We start from the raw sequence: 24,302 nt of genomic DNA on the forward strand, positions 1-24,302 counted from the left end.
TTCTATATCCTGTCTACAACAAATGCTAACAATTTAATCAAGATAGGTGAATTGCAGTATTTGTATATTATATCAAGTTATAATTACTGAAGTCTCAGCAATGTGATTCAAAATTTGAGTGTTGGCTATATACTTTATATTAAATATATTAAAAGTGTATCATAACTTTGTTTGCACTAACCTAGTTTAAATATTTAAATTAGATCAGCCTCAGAACAAACACACAAAATTTCACTTACTGGCAAGGGGCCTAAATCTACAGGATCTAGAGATGTCTTTTTCCTCAGATGAGCTGGAATTTTCAATCTTGGATCTTCCTTTGAAAACACAAAAAACACTTCTTAACAGAGAGAAAAGGATTAATGCTACTTTAATGTTTTCCTGATTTTGTAATGACCAAGACAGACTACTCTTACTCAGAGCTAGACAATTAATACACATTCCCTCGCCAAACTAGAGTCACAGAAATTTTCAGTTTTCCTGTTCCTTATGGTCACCTTTAAGTTTCCAGGCTTATCTAAATTCTCATTTTATTAGCAACAATATTCATGAAACCAATTTAGTTTAAGAGCAACTGAATCAGCTTAACCATTCCACAAAATGTCTTTGGAACACCTTGATTCTCTGAGTGAAATTCTTCCGCAACCAAGAAGAGACTACTCTTCATTTTGAATCTACTACCTAAACCTGAATGTTTCTCTCCCACCTGAAAAGAGCCCTAACTCGCTGTTTGGAAAGGTTTGGATCTTCAAATATTTAAACTATTCACTAAGGCCTGCTTCACTAAGATCATTTGTACTGCAGGCTGTAGTTTTAAAAATTCATGGATACCCTGCACAACCTGAATTGTATACATGAGGTATGTTCACGGTAGTAAGATTTACAGCTGTGCACATTAGCTACACCACATTAACTCCCCATGTGGACAGTCTTACTGAGCAGTAAGAATGCCTTTGTGCACGTTAATTTAATGCACTCTGGAAGTGTATTAGCTAAACTACTCTTAGGTCGACCTAAGGACCTGCTGCAAGTTATGCAACTCCAGCTATGTGAATAACATAGCTGGAGTCGATGTAGCTTAGGTTGACGTACTGCGGTGTCTACACCAGGCTGGGTCAATGGGAGAAACTCTCCCATCCACTTACCTTATATTTCTTGTTCCGGTGGAATACAGGAGTCTATGGGAGAGCAACTGGCGGTCGATTCAGCAGGTCTTCACTAGAGCCACTACATCAACCCCCAGTGGATCGATTGCCACAGCACTTATCCACGGTAAGTGTAGACATGCCCTTAGTACACAGTAAGAGTACCTACATGGGAAGTCAGTGTAGCGAGTGTGCTTTAAATTTACACTCTAGCTCACTGAGTGCTAGCTTGCCCACGTAGACAAGCCTGAAGTTTACAAAGGTGTTTTCCATTAACAGCCCATGCCTGCAACCACCTCCAACAGTCTTACAGAACTGCTGTAGGATAGTTATCTGCCAAAATATAGAGGTTTCGCAGCTGCAAGACAGATTGCTTCAATCAATTTCTTCTTAGCATGTGTGTTCAACAACATACATCAGCCTTGATTTCCAAGGAGGTGGAAGCTTGCTGTGAATGGAGGGATAAGAGGGGGAGCTATTGAAACTTGGTTGGGCAGCTGGTGGGGTAGGAAGAGGAACAGTCAGCTCCCAGCTCGGAAGAGGTATTCCCAGCAGTTCCTATTGTCATTCCTACAGCAGTTCCTTGGTGTACTGTGGTTCCCCATCCCTTCAGGCAGCCCTGTGTTGATGCCCCATTACTCCCATCTAGCTCTGATGGCTGGGCACATGCTCCTGCCCCTCCTTCGGGCCGAGTGTCTCCACTGGGACCCACGATGGCTGGAAGGAGGGAAGAGGAGAGTTGCTCCTACCCACTCTGTGGCAGACAGCCTGATCTTGTGCACTGCAGCAGGAGCTCCTCCCTCTGGATCCCTCTCCCACCTCCACCTTCTTGTGTGTGGAAACAGAGTTCTGCTCTTGACTCCATGAGATATTGTGGAGGCAGAAAATATTAGGGGGACAGAAACATACAATTAGCGTTCCCCAATATTTCCATTGCAGCAGCGCTAGCTCCTTCCTGTCCCCTGATTTTGCCAACCCTGATATGTCCTACAGAGCCCTCTTACCTGCTTGCTGATCCAATGATAGAAGTTGACAGTATACCACCTCTTGCATGAGGTAGGAAGATAAATAGGATACTGGCACTAGTTTGACTCATCCAACTAACACGTTAAATCTACAATAGGATAACCCTACTTTGAAAAAAGATGTGCGATGAAATCCTGGCCCCAGTTAAGTCAATGGGCATTTTGACACTGACTATAACGGGGCCAGGATTTGACTTTAGGCAATTACTTTTGAATTGAAAGCAAGTTACCCATGTAGTTGTTTTGGTATTGTGGTCAATAAAGAATGGTCTCCCATTTGGTGCATGTCGGACTTCCCAGCCTTTAGGGAGAAATCCTTGCTCTACTTCAGGGTGTTGATTAGAAGACTGTTCTGATGAATCACTTGAGGTTTGTGGTTGACGTCCTGTTGGAGCACTTTGGACAGTTGATAGTTGACTTGTTTCTATTGTAGTCTACCATTATATTAGATAAGAAAAATAAAGTTATGTACATTTTGGACTGAACACAAAAGCCAGTGTAATGTAAACAATTCATGTTAAAGCTGAAAATAGCAAGGGCTTTTGGAGATGTGAATGGAGTGGTCCTAATACGTTTATTGTAAAGAGACACCTTCATACTCAGGCAAGTTAAATATAGTTACTCTGAGTTTTTCCATTATTTTTGTTATTCCAGAGAGTGTTCCTCAACCCTTCTGTTACTCAAACATACTTTGTTAAAATAAGCTTCTCCCAAATAATTCTCTCCTGTTACTAAACTCTCCATGTAATTCACTCAATATTCAATTCAATCTGACAACATAATCAAGTAATTGACTGATGTGATAGCTACAGGAGTATGATCTCATTGCAGGCATGTCAAAATTAGATACAAATGCCAATGGCACATTTAAACCCTCAAGTGAACATAATAAATTCCTATTAATGTAAACTACTTTTGCTTCCCTGTTGTTCCCAGTGACAGAGTCCCTCTTACTCTCACAAGAGATGCAGTATTATCTCTGAAGCAGTATGACAATCAACACTGTAACAGAGTATTTACACTATTTCCAATGAGAAATTTAAGATATAAATGCCTTTGCTCAGAACAGAGTGTTGAAAGTGTACTCCAAATCTAGCTCCAAATGCAACTTTCTATTATCAGTTTATGTTTAATTGCTGTAGTTGTACTGAGGCTGACTCTCTTCAAGTTGTCACGAGGGGGAGCAGTGTACTCTAAATTGGTCTTTCATGTATCATGTTATGTAGACTGGGACTCCCTTCCCATTGGTAGGTAAGAAAGCTATTTTAAACCTTGGAGATCAACATACTTTTTCCTATTGGAGTACCTGTATCTTTGATAGGTGGTGACTTTTTCATAAGGTAACTACTACACACTACACAGATTTGCTCAAACCGAGTATCAGCAAAACTGAGTGATAGCCACTGATTAAGGTCTCAAAGTTTACTGCAGTCTTAAAGGCCTCACAATATTAAGATGTTTCAAGGCATGATTACCTGGCCCATTTATACATCTTGTATTGCTTAATGCAAGAGGTTCTATACATTAAAATGCATTTGATAGATGTGGACATTTACATAAAAAAAACAGAATAATTTCCAGTACAGTCAGATATTCAGATTCTCCATGTAAAAATTTAAGGCAATAAGAATTTCCTTAAAAAGTTCTTGAAGCAGGACTACAGGAGAGTTGAGGAACAAAGGGTTGTTCTGGAGTATTGATAAAAATAACATGCAATACAGCAATAATAAAGAGGACTGGTTTAACATATGAAAAATACCAGCCCCCTACCCTCACATATTGACCACTAGTCTTTAACATGGTTTATATATTTCAGACTTTGGTTTCACCGAATGGGTCTCCAGACACGTTCCATCATTGTGTAGTGTATTCAAAAAGATTATTTGATTTGTAGTAGTAGCAATTTAGTATCTTTTCATTCCAGGATATATGAATGAAACAATGGAGAGAACTCAGAAATACCTGCACAACAGGTTTTACCCAGGTAGTCGTTCTGGAATTGTGATCTATATAATATGACCTTCCTTTTTCATCTTGCCTTTCTTCCCAACCTGGAGGTAATCCAGATGAAGCAGAGAGTAACTAAAATTAAAGAGGAAAATATTACTGTAGGAAATTACTGACTAGCAAATAAGCTTCATCCATCAGATTTCCCCAAATCAGAAGTCATACAGGGAAAGTTTTTAGTTGTTTAAATAGTGGGTAAAACACAGTAAAGATGTTTAAATCCATATTGGATAACATGAAACCATAGAAGCCAACCACATCCTTTTCACTCAAAACAACCATCTGAGTCGATGGAAAATATGTTTAAAAAAAATCTTTCGGTTTGGCTGTTTTAGCCTAGAATTTATGGCTGTTAAGTTACTACGAAGCTGCAATGGAGTATGGGAGCACATATGCTAGAATTGTATTGTTGATAAAGCAAGATGATTTAATTTAACAAAACAAACAACTCTCACATCTACATGTTAAAATACTTCCCTCCTCCAGGCTACAACCATACATTAAATCCATCATTAAACTAAAAACGTGAACTTGGAAGATGGAAGCCGTATGTTGGGACTCCAGTCTTGCAAGACCCACAAACTGATTTTGTCAGGATAGCTGCCAGAAGCTGAAGGCCAAATCTCACCTGTGTTTCAATACTTTACCCATGGTAAAAAAATTCTTTCACAAGTAGTGAATTTTCAGATTCCTGCGCTTTACAAAATCGTGTGGTTTTTGGAAAATAACCTACCACAGGAAGTGCAGGCTGTTCCTCAACTCTATATGTTTGCAGGTTACCTCTTCTGCTGGAATGGTTCTTGAAATTATGAAAGAGAACTGTAAATCACTTATGATTGTTGCTTTTTTGATGCTACCAATCAATGCAACGATAATGCAACAAAGAAAATATTCAGTTTTCATTCAAGATGCCTCATTTTTTCAGCAAAACAATGTTTATTTAAAATATTGTAAGAGGTATTAACCATCTGCTCATGGAGTCTATTACTACTTGCACTTCTATTTAGAACCTAGTGAAGTTAATGCCATTTGCAAATGACTATGAATTGATATACAGGCATTAAGATACTAGAATTGTTACCATTCAGTCACATTAAGTATTTTATTTATAAAATACAGCTAAGCCTGAGGACACAGCTATTACAAAATTGCTATTGTTTCCTGTAACTAGACTCATGCTTCTGACATGTTAAGGACCCCAAAATTTACCACCAGACACCTATTAGGTAGAGGAGTAAAACTACTGTATATACACATTCATTAGCCCATTCGTTTATAAGCTGACCCCCGAAAATGGATAGGTAAAAATAGCAAAAAACTGTATGACCCTTTCATAAGCCGACCCTATATTTCAGGGGTTGGAAAACTTTGGCTCCCAGCCCCTCAGGGTAAGCCGCTGGGGGTTGGGACGTTTTGTTTAACTTGGAGCATCTGCAGGCATGGAGCCCTTCAGCTCCCTGTGGCCACAGTTTGCTGTTCCAAGCCACTCGGAACTGCGTGAAGTGGTGCCACTTCCTGCAGTTCCCATTGGCTGGGAATGGCAAACTGTGGCCACAGGGGGCTGAAGAGCTCCATGCCTGCAGACGCTCCAAGTAAACAAAACTACAATGTATTAGATCAGGGACTGGCAACTTTGGTATGTGGCCCACCAGGGTAAGCACTCTGGTGGGCCGGGCCAGTTTGTTTACCTGCTGCATCTGCAGATTCGGCTGATCGCAGCTCTCACTGGCTGCAGTTCACTGCTCCAGGCCAATGGGGGTGTCAGGAAACGGTGTAGGTCAAGGGATGTACTGGCCGCCATTTCCTTCCTTACCCTGGTGGGCCACGTGCCAAAAGCTGCCAATCTCTATATTTGATATTCAATTCAATGATTCCATAGAGTTTAATATCATCAAATTTTGGTGTAGATCTGTTTATAAGCCAACCCCCACTCTTGGATGAGTCACTTTTTTACCAAAAATATTCGGCTTATGAATGAGTATATACGGTACTAAGGAAGCAACGTGCAAGTCATCTAGTTTCTGAGTAAGGTGATGGAATTCCAACAGTGATGTTAACTGGACCGTACTCCAGCATGTCATATTACTAGCATATATACTCCAGCTGCTGAAACTGAGCAGGCTTTGTTTCAAATCCCTTCAGAGGTTGATAACTGCTGTGAAAGGATAGAGCTTCCTTATTTTAGTCTTCTGGACACTGTAAAGAAAGAGTGAAGCTCTACTTCTATACCTCTTCTTTTCTGGGAGGGGGGGGTGCACAGGATATCTTCTGCACCCGACCTTTCCCTAAAAATAACTTTACCATCTGCCTCTTTTCCTGTTCAGACTTCCCAGCAGCCACAATATGACTATGAAGTGACAGTTTCACTGCTGTCCACAGGATTCTGAACTGCAGAGATTAAGAGTAATGTGTACTACAGGGGTGTGATTTCTAAAGCACGCTAATATGTTGCAGATTAATTGGTGTGCGTAAACCCCACTAGTGGCTCACTAAATATTTAAAGTATCTAAAAGCACATCAGCAGGATCTAATACAGGCCAATTAATGCACAACACATTAGTGAACTTTAGAAATCACACCACTTAGTGTGTGATACCCCACTGTGTAGACAAGCCCCACGATGAATACTGTGTTAGCTAGTAAAGCAAAGAGCAGCAGCACTGGAAATGCCTGTCTACAGACTCACAAAAATACTATCAGTTTACATTCAGTTCATATATGGAATGGCATCTTCACAATCAGAAGGGCTACAGATGTAAGTGAAAGTTCTAAAACCCCAAATTTCTGATGGCTTAGAACACCTTACCTCCCTGGGTAAGCTTCTTTTAATGGTATGGGGATTTTTCAAAATGCATCAGGTTACAACACAGTTGTCTCCAACCCCTGACTTAGCCGTCTTAGTAATGTAAATTATTTCTCTCAAGTTTACCCCACGTGAGAGGAAAATGATATGGTATTGATATCTCCTCAAAAATGTATTGCTGTAAATTTAAGTACAGTTCTAGAAGTGTCCTTCTGTAGTACTTTTTGGTGGTATTCTAAATAGCATGATAGCTAGAACAGAAGCTAGATTTCAGACCTCAGGTAATTCAATGCAGATGTTACTTTAGGTCTCATGGAAAAAGTCTTGATTTACAAAAACAAAGTGAGGAAAAATGAAAAACACATTTTATTTGGCGAGTAGGTCTAGTATACCAAGATTATCCTTAAGCCTCTGCTAGAAATGAAGTTAAATGACAGATGTTCTTGGTTTGAAATATGGATTCTAGCTCTGACAAAATTAAAAAAAAAGTTAAAGCTAATTAGGACTCGTATTCCCCTCTCAATTTAAGAGTTTCTCAGTACACTAACTACAAAGTGATATTATATAATATTTGCTGTAAGAAATTTGGGTTAGAATTGGCTTTTGGGAAAATAATTTGAAGATTGACTATTCATGTTAAAACAATTGGAAAAATATCACTATCTTACACTGCAGGAAGTTGACTGGCCAGTGGCTGGACTCCCAGAGATAGTAAGTCTGATATTCAATTCTTCTGCAAGGTGAGACTGCATATCAGAACTGCTCTGTGGCAGTAGTGTTTGAAGATTCTGATTGCTGTACATAGTGGCCTCATCTTCAGTTATAACTTCCCAGCTCTTTTTTTCAGGAGGAAAAAAAAAAAAGTATATTTTAGGTTACAAAACCTCAAATCAAACCTTTTGACTACAGGAAAACACTGATTTGTATTTTAAACCCATACAGTTTTTACCTCAGGAGAATCTCTGTTGTCTAGATTTTCTGCTTCCTCTGTTATCTGTCGCCGATGGGTAAATGCATGCTGTGCCTCCAAATGAATATTACCATTGTCAACATCAGCTAGATTATCCCTGAACAAAAGCAAGCAATAGTACAATAAACAGTACCAACAGTAAAGTTTGTAATAGACCAGACTAGCAACAAAAACATTGCTTTTGCCAATAGGAATAGCAACCAGAAGCTCAAAATGAACTTAAGTTCAGGAGAAAGCAGAAGAGTAGAGAGAAATAGGGAGCAGAAGGAGGAGTCAAACAAAGGAACCGAATAGCAAAAATTTTAATAATTCATGTGCTGGAAGGAGAGATTATGCAAACTACATGAGCAGGATTTGAGGTGGCTGCTACTGGTAAAGAGGAAGAAGTCTTAGAGGCATGAAAGGAATTTCTTCTCCATGCACAATCATTATTAGTCTCTGCTGAGACTACAAGTAGTTTCCATTATGCAGGAAATACATATTGTGAATATTCGTCACTTTGGAAAATGGACTGAGTACTGTGCAAGTTGAATTGCTCACCAGCCAAAGTATAACAATGTTTTTGGTCATTATAGTAGGTCTACACTGTAAATAGAAGGTGCTAAGTTGGGTTAGCTAACTTGCTTTATTTAGCTGGCTCAAACAGCAGTAAACTAAAATAGTTTAGCTAATCAGACTTAACACACTTTTTATTTGAAATGTAGACATACAGAAAAAATTAAAATGAAAATCTCCACTACTAATTCCTGAGCTATTCATTTCCTGACTTGCAGTATTCTACAGAATGACAAAAGTGAATTGCCAGTCACAGTAAAGTATATTTTGAATCTTAAAAGTCAGAGGACATACTGAGCAGTTGGTCTTTTCCATTGTGTTCTTCTAGATTCATGGTTGACATAGTAGGTCCTACCAAGGATATCTTGTCTTTCTTCCCAGCCTGGAGGTAGAGGAGGAGATTCCTGTTGCTGCTGGCAAGCAGCATCCGGTTGGTCCAATATAATCCAGCCAGGCTATGAGACACAAGGTTAATAACTAATGAATGTTAAGTATCTTTACTTAGTTAATGTTAACCCTGTAAAAGGAGACATGTCCCAGTATATCAAGCCACTGTCCTCTTATTCAATACCTTATCAAAAAAATCACATCTTCTGTGATAATTATGGAAAAATAAAGTATTAAGCTATCTTCACTCCTGGATTTTAAGTGCATCCCTTAGACATTTTATATTGAGAAGTCTACAGGACATGGATTGATTTTAAAGTATTTTAAGATGGCAATCAGCACTAACAAAACGTTAAGTGACATGTTACAGTGGAACTGGATTGTACACCTCCCTACAATTCTCACACCATTTAGTTTTCCCCAGGAAGTCCTTGATAATGCATTTTATTAGTTGTTTTTCAGTGTCAGCATGTACATACCATGGGCCCAGCCACTTTAAAATGTATTGTCAAACTAAATTTAAACTTGTATGGATACAGAGAAGTGGAGGAGCAGTATCTGTTTTTATTATTTGTATTACTGTAGCACCTTAAGCTTAATACTACTTAAGCTTATAAGTTATTTTCTGGTTTGGGAATAGGAAAGACACTCAATGGATTTTAAAATTAAGGAGTTTCATATGCAAGGTTCCATTCCATATATCTGTAGTAGGTGTATCTGCTTAATGTATGGGTTTTATAACAGAAACTGTCTTACTATACATGCAGAAGTTGTGCTGTTGAAATAGCTGTTTGAAGAGTTGGGGGAAAGACCTTTACATCTAAATTGGATGTAATTACTAAATAATTAGAAAATAAAATAGCTAAAGAAAGAAAACTCTCTTCCACTGGATAAAGTTCAAGTTTTTGTAACAGAACAGATTATCATTATGATGACTGGTTAACAATAATACATAGGAAGATGGAAATACTGGAAAATGTTATTCCCAAGCACTTATAGACAATAAAGCGAGAGGTCAGCAGATATTTTTGCTTGTATCATCATGTGTTGACTTAGATTTTTAAAACTGCTGTCTGTTTCCTGCAGAATTACAGCTATATAAAGGTGAGAAGCAATTTTTAAAAAATGATGGGAATGCTTTAACATCATAATTAAACAAGAGATGGTACAGGAATTTTGGATCTCCTTCTGATGCCAAACTAACTGATTTATCAAATTTCTAGAAGGTTGCTTGTAGCTTCATCATTTTTAAAAGATTTTTTTATGCCTAACAACTTTTATTAGCTAGAGTTACAAGAACAAGTCAGACCATATGCTCTTCAGCACCAGTTTTCTCACCTCCAGGTCTTCCACCTGTTCTGTGTTTTCTTCTTCAGATCCATTGTTTTTAGGTAAATATGTCATTTTTAATCTTAGGTGACCTTTAACTCTTGACTTGTGACTGCAGAAGAGAAAAAATTGTTATTTTGCAATGATATTAAATAAAATTGTTACCATTTTGTCACACTAGTGAAAAATACAAGATTATTTTGGTAACTTTCGGTCAGACTACAAATCCTATACAGAAAAACCATGCAATTTGGTTTAAACAGTCTGAAAAATAATCTGTACTTTTTTTGCTATCAAAGCAATGGTGATTGGCATCTACTGTGAAAATTGCTATTGGGATACTTTCAAGGTAAAATAGAAAGCTTTGAAATAATCTTGAAATTTTGTAACACACAACAAGCCACCTAAAAGACACAAATACTTAATTAGGAAGCCTACTTAGTTCTGTTATCAAAAATCTCTATATGGTGGATGTCTGAGTACATCAAGTACCAGAGGGGTAGACGTGTTAGTCTGGTATTAACCCACAAAAGCTTATGCTCCAATATATCTTGAATACATCAAGTTTACCTGATTATAATCCTGAAAAAGTATAAGTTTCTTGGGGTGAGGAAGAGTAGTGCAACCAGAGAAACCAGTTACCAGATTTTTCAAAGGTAAATAGGAATTTGCCAGCTCTCTCATTAAAGCATGTGACAAAGATTCTTTTGTGAAAATTTAGTTGAAACAGTTTTATTACTTCAAGTGTTATGGTGAAATAACGTTACTGAAAATTTACAATTATAGACAGGTTTAATCTGAAGTGCCAAGAAACTTATAACTTCTATTTCAAAGTAATAACTAATTAGCAACAATTATACACTGGTAGTGAAATATTTCTACCCTTTTTTTGGGGGGGGGAGTAAGTCATAATATTTATTAAGTGAACTGAAAAGACAATTTCATTTTGCTCTCATGAAAGTTTCCACAATGTGCAATGCAAACTGATCAAAAACTAAGAGGTATACCACCACCACTACTACTGATAGCCAGTATTTGAACTACTGTTTAGTGTAGATCACATTGAAAAACTTCTATTTAGAGGAACACTCAGTTCTGCATGCCTAGTTTTCTCCTCAAAACCTTAATATTACCTTTCAGTATTTAGCGCTATGCTGCAGTAATACTAGGAATGTGAAAATAACATTTTTCATACCAATTTTAATCTTTTTTGTTTTTTAGAGAATTAGCTAACCTGGTTTATTGATTGTTGAGGTCCATTTGAGCACAGTTCTGAAAATGGGGTTAGTTAATTTGCCTACTGACTGACTGGCTGGCTTTACAGCACATCTATATCTGTGGCACTGCCTTTCCATTGTACAGCACTGTTAAACTCATGTCCTGGAGAGAATATTGAGGTAGATTTGTGAATAACAATAGCGGTACTTGAGGAGATTTTACGAATAGAGCAAGTGTGGATTTTTCATAGGTTTGCAAAAAAAAAGAAAAATATGTATGCCTTTCCTAACTCTGAAAGGAGACTAACTTGGAGATGACATTCATTTATTCTTTTGAATTTGAAATACTACCCTTACTTCCTAGTTGGTTAAAAAGAAACGAAGATTCCACTACAGCACAAAGACTTTCTAGCTGTATTTTTAAACAGAAATCAATTGGAAAAAGTTAACATCCATATATCCTTAAAAAGTTTGTGTTTATTAAATGTAGGCACATTGTCAGCAATAATTAAGCAATGTTCAATTTTCTGTAGCTTAAGTGCCTGGATTTAGAAAAGAAGATGAAAACTGTAGTGTTTGGGTCAGGGATAGAATAATAAGGTTCACACTGTTTGTGTGTTTTTAAATTCTGGCTTCCGTAATACATGCTTATAGGACTAAATACTTTTCAAATGAAAAAATAAATAATATTTTTAACTGCAGTCAAATGCTACTTACTTGGATTAAGTCACACACAAAAAAGAACATCGTTTCTAGATTAGAGGAGAATACAGTTGACAGCTAAACTGGTTCAAATATGGTATAATACTGGGTAGTGATTTTACGATGTCATGTATAACAGTTACTAGTGGACTATGTTATTATTTTAGCCTCAGGAACTTTATCTCACACGCTGCTGAAAAAAAAAATGTTATAATTTAAAATTAGTCTTCAGAAATTTAAACAAGTGCCAACATTGATTTATTATTACATTAATATACTGCTTTATTGAGATGCTCAGATACTATGGTGACACAAAAGTACATAGAGAAGCTACAGTTCATAGCAAGTTACAGTTTGCACATGAAAGTTAATATTTTAATTTTTTTTTTATATTTACTGACCTTCTTGGATGAAGAACAAAATCTTTAAAGGTGTATGGTCTCTCCATATTTGGATTTTCTGTCTGGAATGAAACAATGTTTGTTTGTCAAATCTAATTTGTAAAATCAAACATTTGCATCTTCAAAAATATTTTAAATCTAAGCCTCCTTTCGCCTCCAACCCCTAAGAGGGCAGACATTTTCTTCATGTAACAAAAAGATTTTAGTAGAATAAGATATTAATGTCTGACTCTCTCACGTTGAAGAAAAAAAACACTCTGACCTTTCTCCCTCACAGTATAGTTTCTAATGCTTGGGGGAAGCGGGAGGAGGGAAAGTTTGAGGCAATTGTGTTTAGCCTGGAACAGAGGCGATTTTCAAATACTCCACATTTAATACAAGTGCTACCATATCCTTCCCACACACAATATTTTACAAATAAAAAATATAGGTCAGATTTAATAATTGCATTCCAGCTCTAGTGCCAGAGAACCCACAAAACAGCAAACAAAACATTATGAGTCCTTGCAAGTCTCTGGCTTCTCATGCACATAAGTGAATCTGACTCACCAGAAACCACAAGGCACATTACATATTCAGCTGTAACTTTACAGCGATATAGCGGAGGTCACAGGTACACAGAGAATTTTTTTTTTAATTCTACCTTCTGCTAGATGCAAAGGGCCATCTTAAACATTACATCTATAGTTTACTCTTTAAAAATCACAACACGTAAGTCACAGCTGACACTTATTCTGTAACCATTACAATAAATGTCTGATTTTACAGTGCTATGTGATAACGAAAGTGTGAGAGACTTAACTTTGAATTTCTTGCCTGACACAAATGTTTACCAAGTGATAGGCTGTTCAAAATTTCTGGGGAATAATTCCAAACTAGTTCAATAATAATTTTTAATCATTTGTATCCTATGCTTAGGGGAGAGGGGGAGAAGTGAATGTACACATGTACTGTATCTGTACCCCACTCGGTCAAAAATGATTTCACATAGAACTGTTCCAGCTTTAAAGGGGGAAAAAAATAGTACCATCTATCCAGGCATGTACTTCAAAAAAAGACCCTGTCTATTGCGTATCCAAAGGCTTCTGGGCTCCTTAGCAGATTTAGCGTGAATGATGCATGCCCAAATAGATCTAGAAACTGATTGAGGACAATGTAAATAACACAATTAGAAGAAACAGATTTCTGAATTATATGCTAACTAATCAGGCTGACAAGTGCAAACTTTATTAGCACTAATCGATCGCGGGATATGTATTGGGGGAGAAATGTGAGTGAAACTGCTTATGTATTATTTTCACATTTTATAATGTATGTATCTATATCTATTTGCAATGCATTTATACATTACTTACCTGATAGATAAGGAGTATTTATGGTTATGTAAGTACTTGGTTATGTCAAACAAAGTCATTTCCAAAAATATAATGTCTCCTTGTTTAAAAGACTTGTAACAAGGAATTGTTGCTCTTGCCTTAAAATTTTATACTTTGATTTACAAGAGGTCAAAATACATAGTACAGAGATGCTTGCACTTCTATAATTTGAAATAGTAAACATAATTCAAAAGATCATGAAATAAATCTCAAAAGGAAAACATTTTTTGATCTCTAAATTCTAGGATTTTACCATTACCAAGCCCAGGATTTCAGGCAACACATAACATCTTGTTATGCCCAAATCTAATAGCATGGGTTCAAAGTATTTTCTGAATCTGGTATCTTTGCACTGATGTTCTGAAAGAAAAAATGTTTCTCTCTGATACTTCAGATATTTAAGCTAAATTCAAATGCCTTCTATCAGTATAAATTAGGGATCTGATGATCTTACCATTAGATAAATGATCTCAAAATCCTGAAATTTTAGAATTGCACTCAGCTTGAAGACAGAAAACATCTTTACCCTCAAATCCTAAACACAATGCATATTTGTGTTTAAAATGTTTGCAGGATCAGAATCAAATCTGTAAAACACATTTACAGAGCTCTAGTCCCAGTGAAGTACTCCATTTAAGTAAAAAGAGAATTTTCTAAAGTTACAATATTCCCCGCAATATCTGCAATATATACATTACAGAATTGTGGGAATGCATGAAAATACAGAAGTTGACTAGAAGCTGTTTTCCATGTCCAAACTGAGAAATGCAAAAAGTGTAAAGTAAATTAGCTGAAAATAACTTAACATGGAAAAGAACATCAAGGATTAAACAAGGTATCCTTTTCAATGTTACTAATTGTATTTACTGTAGCACCTAGGTGCCCCTATCATGGACAAGAACGCAATTGTGCTAGCTGCTGTACAAATAGAACAAAAGGACAGCCCCTGCCTAATATAAAATAGGATTTTAAAAAAATGTTGAAGTCACACTCCACATTGGGTTAAATTTGCATAAATGGATATCTAACTGCATATGTGAACTGGATAATTGCACAAACAGTTTAAATGGCAAACTACATATATGAAGGCAGTTTAATTTCATGTATATTTATAAGCATATTTTTGAAAGTTTTTTTATCTCAAGCGTAATCAATTATGGCAGACAATTATCAATATGAAGATAATGTAACAGTATAACAGACAGTTCTATTCTGCTGCACATGGAAATGATTTTCAGCTTTTAAAGACACTACAGAGCAAAAGAAGTTCATTACACCGGTAAGAGGAATTTCAGATGACTAAAACAAGAAGTTGCAACTGTTTGTTGCAATAAGATGACCAGAGGGCTTTTCTAGTGCACGAGTTCTTTGCAGTATGTAGGAAAAGCTACCATGCTGTTATCTTTTCAGAATATCCAGTACCTATTGCCCTGAAAATCTCATTACTGCTGTTAAAGAAATGATACAGTATTAAAAAACAACCCATTAGCAGTCTCTGAAAGTAAGAAGCATTCTACCATCACTTTTTATTAGGGCTGTCAAGTGATTAAAAAAAGTAATCACTATTAATCACACTGTTAAACAATAGAATACCATTTATTTAATATTTTTGGATGTTTTTTACATTTTCAAACATCTTTATTTCAATTACAACACAGAATACAAAGTGTAGAGTGCTCACTTTATTTTTGATCACAAGCACTGTATAAAATCAAAAGAAACAGTATTTTCCAGTTCACCTAATACAAGTATTCTATGATTCTCAGAACTGTAGTACAATCTCCTTATCATGAAAGTTGAACTTACAAATGTAGAATTATGTCAAAAAAAAGCATTAAAAATAAAACAATGTAAAACTGTAGAGCCTGCAAGCCCACTCAGTCCTACTTCTTGTTCAGCCAACTGCTCAAAAAACAAGTTTGTTTACATTTGCAGAAGATAGTGCTGCCCGCTTCTCCTTTACACCACCTGAAAGTGAGAACAGGAGTTCTCATGGCACTGTTGTAGCCGGTGTCGCAAGATATTTATGTGCCAGATGTGCTAAAGATTCGTATGTCCCTTCATGCTTTAACCACCATTCCAGAGGACATGCATCCTTGTTTGTCTTAGCAATTGGCCAAAAAAGAATTAGAACTGAGTGAACTTGTAAGCTCTGAAGTTATATATTGTTTTGTTTTTAAGTGAAGCTATGTAACAAAATAAATAAATAACATTTAAAAAAAATCTACACTTGTAAGTTGCACTTCCACGACAAAGAGATTGCACTACAGCACCTGTATGTGGTGAATTGAAAAATACTATTTTCTAAATCATTTTTACTGTGCAAATATTTGTAATAAATGTACACTGATTTCAATTACAACACGGACTACTATATGAAAATGAAGAAAAACATCCAATATATTTAATAAATTTCAATTGGTATTCTATTATTTAACAGTGTGATTTAAAGTGTGATTCAACGCAGTACTTTTTTTTTTAATCACAATTAATTTTTTTTTTGAGTTAACTGCCTGAGTTAACTGTGATTAATCAACAGCCCTACTTTTTAATGTACAAATCAGCAACTGCAGAAGTCAATGGGGCTTATTCTGAGTGCATCTGTATAACTCACTTTTATGCAAGTTAAGTCTATGCATAAGTGATATGAGGGCCAGATCCTTAATTCTATGACTATTACTTTGTCCTAAATCAGCATAGTTCCACTGAAGTCAGTGCAGCTACACTGGATTTACACTCACTGAAGACATAACCCTAAAACTTGAAGTCTGCCATTCGTAATGACGATCAGACTATATCGTGCTCTGTTATAATAAACTCCATTTTGCATTCTTTCTTTTGTCTATTCATTCTTCACTAGAGGTGCTGGCGAGCAGCTCCTCAAAAACAAAGGCCACCATGTCCTACACAGCATTGCAACTAGCATTCTGAACTCAGTTTTTCCAATAGCAAAGTATCTTCTTTCTAACTGGAACTTGAGAGAGAGGTTTGTGCATAGTTCTTGTTATCCCAATAATACTTTCATCATGGTATTCTTTTGAGGGTAATTTAGTACTATTGACATCAGTAATAGATCAGTTCTGTGTTCTGTATTCCAAAATACTCATCAAATTTAGAGCTAAGACCATGCATCTACTGGTCTAAAGAATTTTAGAGCCAGTTAATTCTCGCCTCCCGTAGTTGTGGTATTTGCATTTCATAGATGGGAAGATACACAGAATAAAGTGTCTAACAGCACAAAATTTGAGAATTCTTTTTACTTTCAAGGTGAACAGGAATACACTATTGTATTTGCTATATGGAATGCATTCCTTTTATTCACAGGTAACATTTAAAGAACTAGATCTTGACCTAGTCTAGAAGGAGGGCTTTAGAACTGTAAACATGCTTTTAACTGGTCATTGTGGATCAGTCAACACGTGGTAGCTGAGAATCTTTTTTAAAAAGTGGTTCAGCAAAATTATTATATTTTCAGTGTGACTGGGACACAAGTTGGGATGGGAAAAAGGGAAAATCATGAGAAAGAAAAGACTAGGAATGAAGAGGGAAAAGGAGCATAAGAAAGATTCAGTAAAGGCTAGGTTTATGCATTTTAATATGCTTCTTTCTTAAGTGAAACCCAATTTAATCTGCCAACCTTTTCTTTGTTTGAATAAACTGGGAGTTGGGAGAGTCTCATCTCTTATCTTGAACCTGCAAAGCCTCAAGGGCCTGCAGCATTTTGTAGCCCTCAATGTAATTTTGCCTTACTTTAAGGAAAAAAAAAAAAAGGAGAAACAATGGCACTACCATTTGTATTTCTATAAATATTATAACAAATTTTTGACTATGCAGGTGCAGGTGGCCTAGTATTCTACTGCTGACTCTGATCACTTTGCAGTGTGGATTATTTATTGTCTTTAGATAGCACCCAATGGCCTCAGTGTTGATGTCTCCTTGTATTTTGGTTTTATGTGTTTGTATAAGACAATCCCTGACTCAAAGCTTATAATCGAATGAGTGTAAGAAAGATGTCAGTTACACAGTCAGAATGATAGCTGGCAAATGTTAATTCAAGTCTTACTTAAAAGAAGAAAGAAGTGTTATGTGGGTGAGCAAAGGAGTAGGAAAAGGAAGTACATGTGACATTGAAGACGAGGAAAGCAAAGGCTGAGAATAGAGAACACAGAGTTACAGAGGAAGATGGGTGAGAAAAGGTCAAAACAAACAGCTAATCAGCAAAGAAGAATACATAGAGTCCAAACTGAATGAAGGAAAAAAAAAAAGTCTGATATCACTTGTCTTCAGAGACCTGTGGGAACTGCTGTTGCCTCCACATTCCCATCAATGGAAATGTCTCCCCTTGAGATGGCACCACCTCAAACATTGTACTTCCTGCCCCATCCTATGTGGCTGGGATTACTGTGAAGCCTGGTGTCTTTTTACCAAGTTCAACACAGCTCATCAAGGCAGGAAGAAGAACAACTGCTCTTGGCTGGGTTCTCTCTCTTAGTTTTCCCACTTTTAAATGGCTGCTTCAAGATTTCTTTAGCAATTTGTGAAGTTTTCTGATCCTTGGATGAAGGCACTATACGCAAGTGGAAACATTAGTCATTTTAATTTATTTTCCTCTCATCCCCAATTTTGCTGCTTAAGTTTCCTTAAAGCTGAAGGTTTTGCAAATGGATGAAAAACTGCAGAATAAAAAATGTACACAACTAGATTACTTTAAACTTTATTTCTTCTTACTGTGTCAGTTTTCTGTCTGTTTTCAATAAAAAGTATTTAAAAATAAAGATTTTTAAAATTAAGAGTAATCAGAAAGAAAGCCTTCTAAATGTCCTCTGTACTTTACAGGAAACTAGAATGAGAAATAAGAACAAGAGTCAGTCCAATCTTTTGGGTATGAACATCAAACCTCAGTTTCTTCAGGAATAAAAAGAGTAGGATAATTCATATTTATTAGTAGAAGCCCATATGTAAGCATAACGTTGTTTAGGTTGCATTATTTTAGTTCTGAGAAAGATCTGTGCCAAAAGATTAGAAAAGGCAGAATTTAATAAAGTCTACTGATGCTATATCTTTGTCCCAATGAATAATATATAATTGTGTATGCCAACAGGATTGCTTTATGTCATCTTAAATACAAACCGGTAATTGATGAAGAGGAACATCCACTTGACCTAAGAAGTCATCTCTTGTCTGGGGAAAAAACAAAACAAAACAATTAAATCATGAAAAATGTTATGAAGTAATAAACCCAGAAGATATTGTCTCTAGCTCATGGAAAGCCCTAATACTGCAATGCATTCTAAGAATTGGAAGTTATCCTATGTGATGTAGATTGTATAAAACTCAAACAAATGTTCACTACCCTCTCTTCCAATACCCTCCCTCAAGCCTGACACCTAACAGAAGCACTGATTTAAAGGACTCTTGGAAGTCAAGCCACTTCCCTGGTCACCCCCTCAGTGAGTAAAAACTCATGGGCTCTTAGTAGACACATCAACACTTGAAACAATTATAGATGGGTCTGATAGCACAGCCTATTAAGGTTACCTGATACTTCCAATTACAAGACCCTGTTTTCAGTTTCTTAAAACTTGGCCAAATTTTAACTACACGGGCTGAAAGCTTACATTCCAGGTGTCTGCCTCAGGCATAAGTTTATTAGAAAATTTCAGCAAAAACAATTCAGCCATTTCTAAGAATGAGGTTAGGGAAAAATATCTTTTACCCATGTTAAGTTTTGGTGACCTTTTCTTTGAACAGCTTTGGAGTGAGGATTTGAAATTTGACACAAAGCCCACCCACTTCCAGACATGTCCCTTTTGCCATCCCATGAAAATCCATACAAATCTGATGGGGGGGGGGGGGGAGAATCCATTTGGATAAAGCTCAGAGACTTGGTTTTTTTTGTTAGCAGCAAACAATTCATTCCTCAATGAGCATGCTCCATCTCTTTACAGGTCCTAGTGCTAACCACACAGCTCTTATAATATCCCCACACATGAAATGAGCGTACTCCTCCAGCCCAGGAATAAAGGCAGACTTTCCCTTGTAATGTCTACTCTGGGCTCAGCACTGGAACTGAGAGCAGGAAGCCCATCTTTCCTGTGCTCTTATTGACACACATCACGTTCTCAGTGATACTTAGGTACCATGGAGGAGGAAACTGATGCAAAGGCAGAAGGGACAAAAGCCAGCCCAAGGAGGAGGAAAAAGGAGGAGAATGGGAGCCTGCTGAGACTAAGATTGGATTTTGGGGGAGGAGGGTGAAATACCAGGAAAAGAAACTGGGACTGTCTGGGCAGTGAGACTGAACTAGAAACCTGGAATGCCTACAGCCTCATTTTTTCAGAGTGCTTAATATTACATAGCTCTTGACATCATCAAGGAACAGTTCCCATTGACTTCAGTTGGACCCGAGTGTGCCTAATGCTTCCGCAAATGAAAACCCATGGTAGGGTGACCAAATGTCTCGATTTTATAGGGACAGTCCCAACATTTGTGTGTCTTTGTTTTATATAGGTGAGGCGCCTATTATCCCCCACTCAGTCCCCATTTTTCACATTTGCTATCTGGTCACCCTACCCCAGGGTCTCAGGTTGGGCACCCAGAAGATCAGGACCACAGTTAATGAGCACCTGTGAAGAGTTTGGTTCCAGTGATTTGCCAAGCACTACACAGGAACTCTGTGACAGAGGCAGGGATAGAATCCAATTCCCCAGGGCAGCATTCAACTGCCTTAACCATTAGACAGTGCTTTCTTTCTGTACTTTCTTTACACTGGGTCTACTTTTATTCTTAATTGAAGGTTAGTCATGTACCCTCCCACTGACAGAGCAAGTACCTATTGAACTCAGATATCCAATAAGCATGCTTCGATAACCTAGCTATGCTCAGCTATGAGAACACGCCGAATGATACATGCTGATTCCTGAAGCAGAGCTAGTCACCAATGTGCACAAACTATTTATGCTAGCCTCAAATCTCCCTCCCAAAATGGGAAGGCTAGGGCGGCTGTAATCCCAGACACCTGTTCGTGACATCCTCCAACTGGGTGGAAAACTCACAACTTAAGCAATACATTTCATCTAGAATAAAAAAAACAAATACAAGTTTACACAATTTGTCCTCAGCACAACTACTGAAGGATATGAAACAAAACTGTCCAATTCAACTAGCAATTATTTTCATATAAACGAAAAATGAAGATTAATATGGGGCTTGCTTTCTGGTATTAATGCCTTTCCTGGAAATATAAATTCAGTATTTTCAATGTCATTTTAACACTGGTAAATCATCAAATCATAAGCAAAAGTGTCAACCTCATGAAATAATTCAAATTCAATCTTTAAGTTTGGAAAAAGTTCTGGCCTACATCACAAACTCCTGTTACTCTTGCTGGGAAGAAATTTTCAAGAGCACACACTTAAGTTTTCCAATACTTTGTTCCCTAATCTATTTGATTTTCCAAGAAGCTGGAGAAACTGCATTCATCTCATTAACTTTTACCGTACCAAGCAGTAATATTTAGACTATTGTCCTGCAGGTCTGCAACATTAAAAGCAGAGAGATGTTAGCTTTGAACTCAGCCTCCTCTTAACCTCCGAGTTTCCTTATTACTGTGGTTTACTATTTTCGCTCTCATTTTAGAGAGGCTTTCAAATATTAGACTGTGACAACTCTCAGTGTTCTAGGTGGAGTAGAAATGTACACTCAAACTCCTGCTCACTTGCAGTTTTAACACTTGTAGCTACTTTACTGTTTAGAGACCTCTACCAAAACTGAAAATGTCTCAGACCAGTGGCAAAAACTAATCAGAGACAGCAGTGATAAAAACCAACAAAACTTTTCAGCATTGCAGACAGTGAGAAACAAACATCTGCAGCCCCAGTGAAGTGAGGGTGTATTGCAGAGACAGCTGCTCAACTTAAAGCTGTCCTGGACACCTTCTTGGAAAAACTGTAAACTAGAATTTAACCAACGCCCTTCAGTTTAAGGAGAAAAACAACAACAAAAAAAACACCACCACCTTAATAGATTCAATATGCCCACCACTTCAGTTAAGGGCAGACAGCTCTCAAAAGGGAGGCCTGTAAGCAAGACAGAGGAGAATCTATATGCCTGACATCTGCAAAGTAAGTGTAGTTATAGTCATGTTGGTCCCAGGATAGTAGAGACAGAAGGTGGGTGAGGTTAATATCTTTTATTGGACCAATTTCTGTTGATGAGAGAGACAAGATGCTCAAAGAAGAGCTATGTGTAGCTCGAAAGCTTGTCTCTCTTACCAACAGAAGATATTGGTCCAATAGAAGATATTAGTTCACTCAATTTGTATCTCTAATTTCCAAAGTGAATAAAGCAAAGACTACTACACACATTTATCACAAACATTCCACACAACATGTTAGTATGTTGCTTTACGGAGAGTCTTTTAAAAAGGGTACAAACCCATTTCTGACCCTTCAAGTCACCTCTAACGAAGTAACTTGGAAAAAGCTGCAAAACTGGCTCAAATCAACTCATCACAGGGCTAACACATTAGTATGTTCCATACTTGTAAAGCAGCTCATGGCCTATTCATGAAACAAGCTTTAAAGAGAAAGGAAGCAAATGCAACATAAAAACAGTATGAGTGCTGTGTGTTGAAATTCCATCGCTTGTAGAAATCTGCCTTTATTATGAGAAATGCTACCTGAGTTAAGTTGATTCTGGCTATAACAGTCAGAAATGCAATTTACCTGAAGTTACCGAAGGGCCTAAGGAGAGACTGATGTTCCACTGGAATAAAATTCAAGTGCATAGACACTTAAGGGTATGAAAGGAAGGAAAGGCTTCTGACCTAAATTGGGTTATTGTAGATCACTAAAGCATGTTCAGAGATCCATCTCTTAATGAAGTAAGATTCTGCTTGTATCAAAGCTTGGTAAATACCCACAGAGCCCTTTATACTGTGAAGAGAAATTACATTTTAGGCAACTTGCTGGACTATAAGCAAGAAATTGCTATTTCCCACCAAGCTTGAACCCAGAATGTCTAGTTCAGACCATTTTACAGCTTCAGGCAGCTTGTTCAGTTTTCAGCTTCATACACCATAGGCCAGAATTTTAAAGGTATGTAGGAGTCTGAAGGTGCAGACTGGTGCCTAAGCTTGAAATCAATAGGAGTTAGGTGTGTAAGGCATTTTTAAAAATCCCATTAGGCACCTACATAACTTTCAAAATCTGGCCCTTAACCCAACTGCTACAAAAGAATTTCATTTGGCGAGACTTGGAACACAAGATTGTACGTGAAATCGCCAAAAAGTAAGAGGCCTGCTCAATTTAAGAGGATAATGTGGAATATAAACAGGGTTCTCCTTCCCGTTTTGATATCATAAATCGAATCCAAAATGGTGACAAAGTAGAACATTGGGATGTAGAGGCTACAAATGCATAATGAAACTTGAAATTATGTACAGTAACTCCTCACTTAAGATTGTAGTTATGTTCCTGAAAAATGCAAGTTTAAGTGAAACAATGTTAAACAAATCCAATTTTCCTTAATGTAAATGCAGGAGTTAGGTTCGACAGAAATTTTTTTGGGGCAGACAAAAAGGCATGTACTGTACAGTACTGTACTGTGGGTGGGGAGGTGCCCAGCAATGAGCTCCCAAAATCCTAATAACTAGCTCCCTACCGGGTCCTTGGCAGCACTTTGGCAGCAGGGGGGTGGGGGTGTCTTCACTCGCTCTGGGTTTTCAGCAGCGTTTCAGTGGTGGGTCCTTCACCCACAGCGAGTGAAGACACCCCACCCCCCAATGAAGTGCTGACGAAGACCCAGTAGGGAACCACGCAGTGAGTACAAGTCCCACATGCCTGTCTCCCAGCATCCGACTCCAACCCATGTCCTGCCCCTGACTGTCCCCCTCAGAACCTGCAACCCATCAAGTCTCCCCACCTTGCTCCCTGTCCCCTGACTACCCCCTCCCAAGACCAGGGGTGAAAGTAAGTCCAGTGACTTACCAGTACCCTGGGGCCAGCTCTGGCTCCCAGAAGGGGCAGGGCCAAGGAAGTCAGAGCCAGTCCCAGCCCACCCTGTAAAGTGCACCCCACCATCCCGGGATGGCAGCAGCAGCAGCCGCTGCCGCCACCGCCGCCACCCGGGCCTCCGGGGGCTATTTAAAGGGCCCAGGGCTTCCCTGCTTCTACAGCCCCAGCCCTGTAAATAGCTGCTGAGGCTTTGGGGAAGCGGCGGGGCTCCCGCGGCTATTTAAAGGACCGGGGCAGCAAAAACCCTGGACTCTTTGAATAGCCCCTGGAGCCCCTCCGCTGCCCCTGGGTTCCGGGGGCGCTCTTGCTTCTACTACCCTGGCCCTTTAAATAGGGACCAGAACCAACTCCCTACCAACTCGCCCCTCT

At 37.8% G+C, this 24,302-nt stretch overlaps 1 protein-coding gene across 4 annotated transcripts in view; it reads right to left on the reverse strand.

The window, feature by feature from the left end:
• NEDD4 (NEDD4 E3 ubiquitin protein ligase) overlaps window positions 1–24,302 on the reverse strand; it is a 121,523-nt gene that overhangs the window by 26,159 nt on the left and 71,062 nt on the right. For 3 of the 4 annotated variants that reach the window (XM_030578592.1, XM_030578594.1, XM_030578593.1), the window contains 10 exons: window positions 19,048–19,098; window positions 12,542–12,603; window positions 10,231–10,333; window positions 8,800–8,960; window positions 7,930–8,047; window positions 7,649–7,816; window positions 4,911–4,976; window positions 4,133–4,252; window positions 2,401–2,604; window positions 240–317 (listed from right to left, as the gene is read on the reverse strand). In XM_030578592.1, coding sequence (XP_030434452.1) covers window positions 240–317; window positions 2,401–2,604; window positions 4,133–4,252; window positions 4,911–4,976; window positions 7,649–7,816; window positions 7,930–8,047; window positions 8,800–8,960; window positions 10,231–10,333; window positions 12,542–12,603; window positions 19,048–19,098 — 1,131 coding nt within the window. Of the gene's footprint in view, window positions 1–239; window positions 318–1,145; window positions 2,605–4,132; window positions 4,253–4,910; window positions 4,977–7,648; window positions 7,817–7,929; window positions 8,048–8,799; window positions 8,961–10,230; window positions 10,334–12,541; window positions 12,604–19,047; window positions 19,099–24,302 lie in introns of all 4 variants that reach the window. The other variant, XR_004002416.1, reaches the window with a different exon arrangement.

The sequence above is a fragment of the Gopherus evgoodei genome, chromosome 10 (assembly GCF_007399415.2).
Source record: "Gopherus evgoodei ecotype Sinaloan lineage chromosome 10, rGopEvg1_v1.p, whole genome shotgun sequence".
Lineage (NCBI taxonomy): Eukaryota > Metazoa > Chordata > Testudines > Testudinidae > Gopherus > Gopherus evgoodei.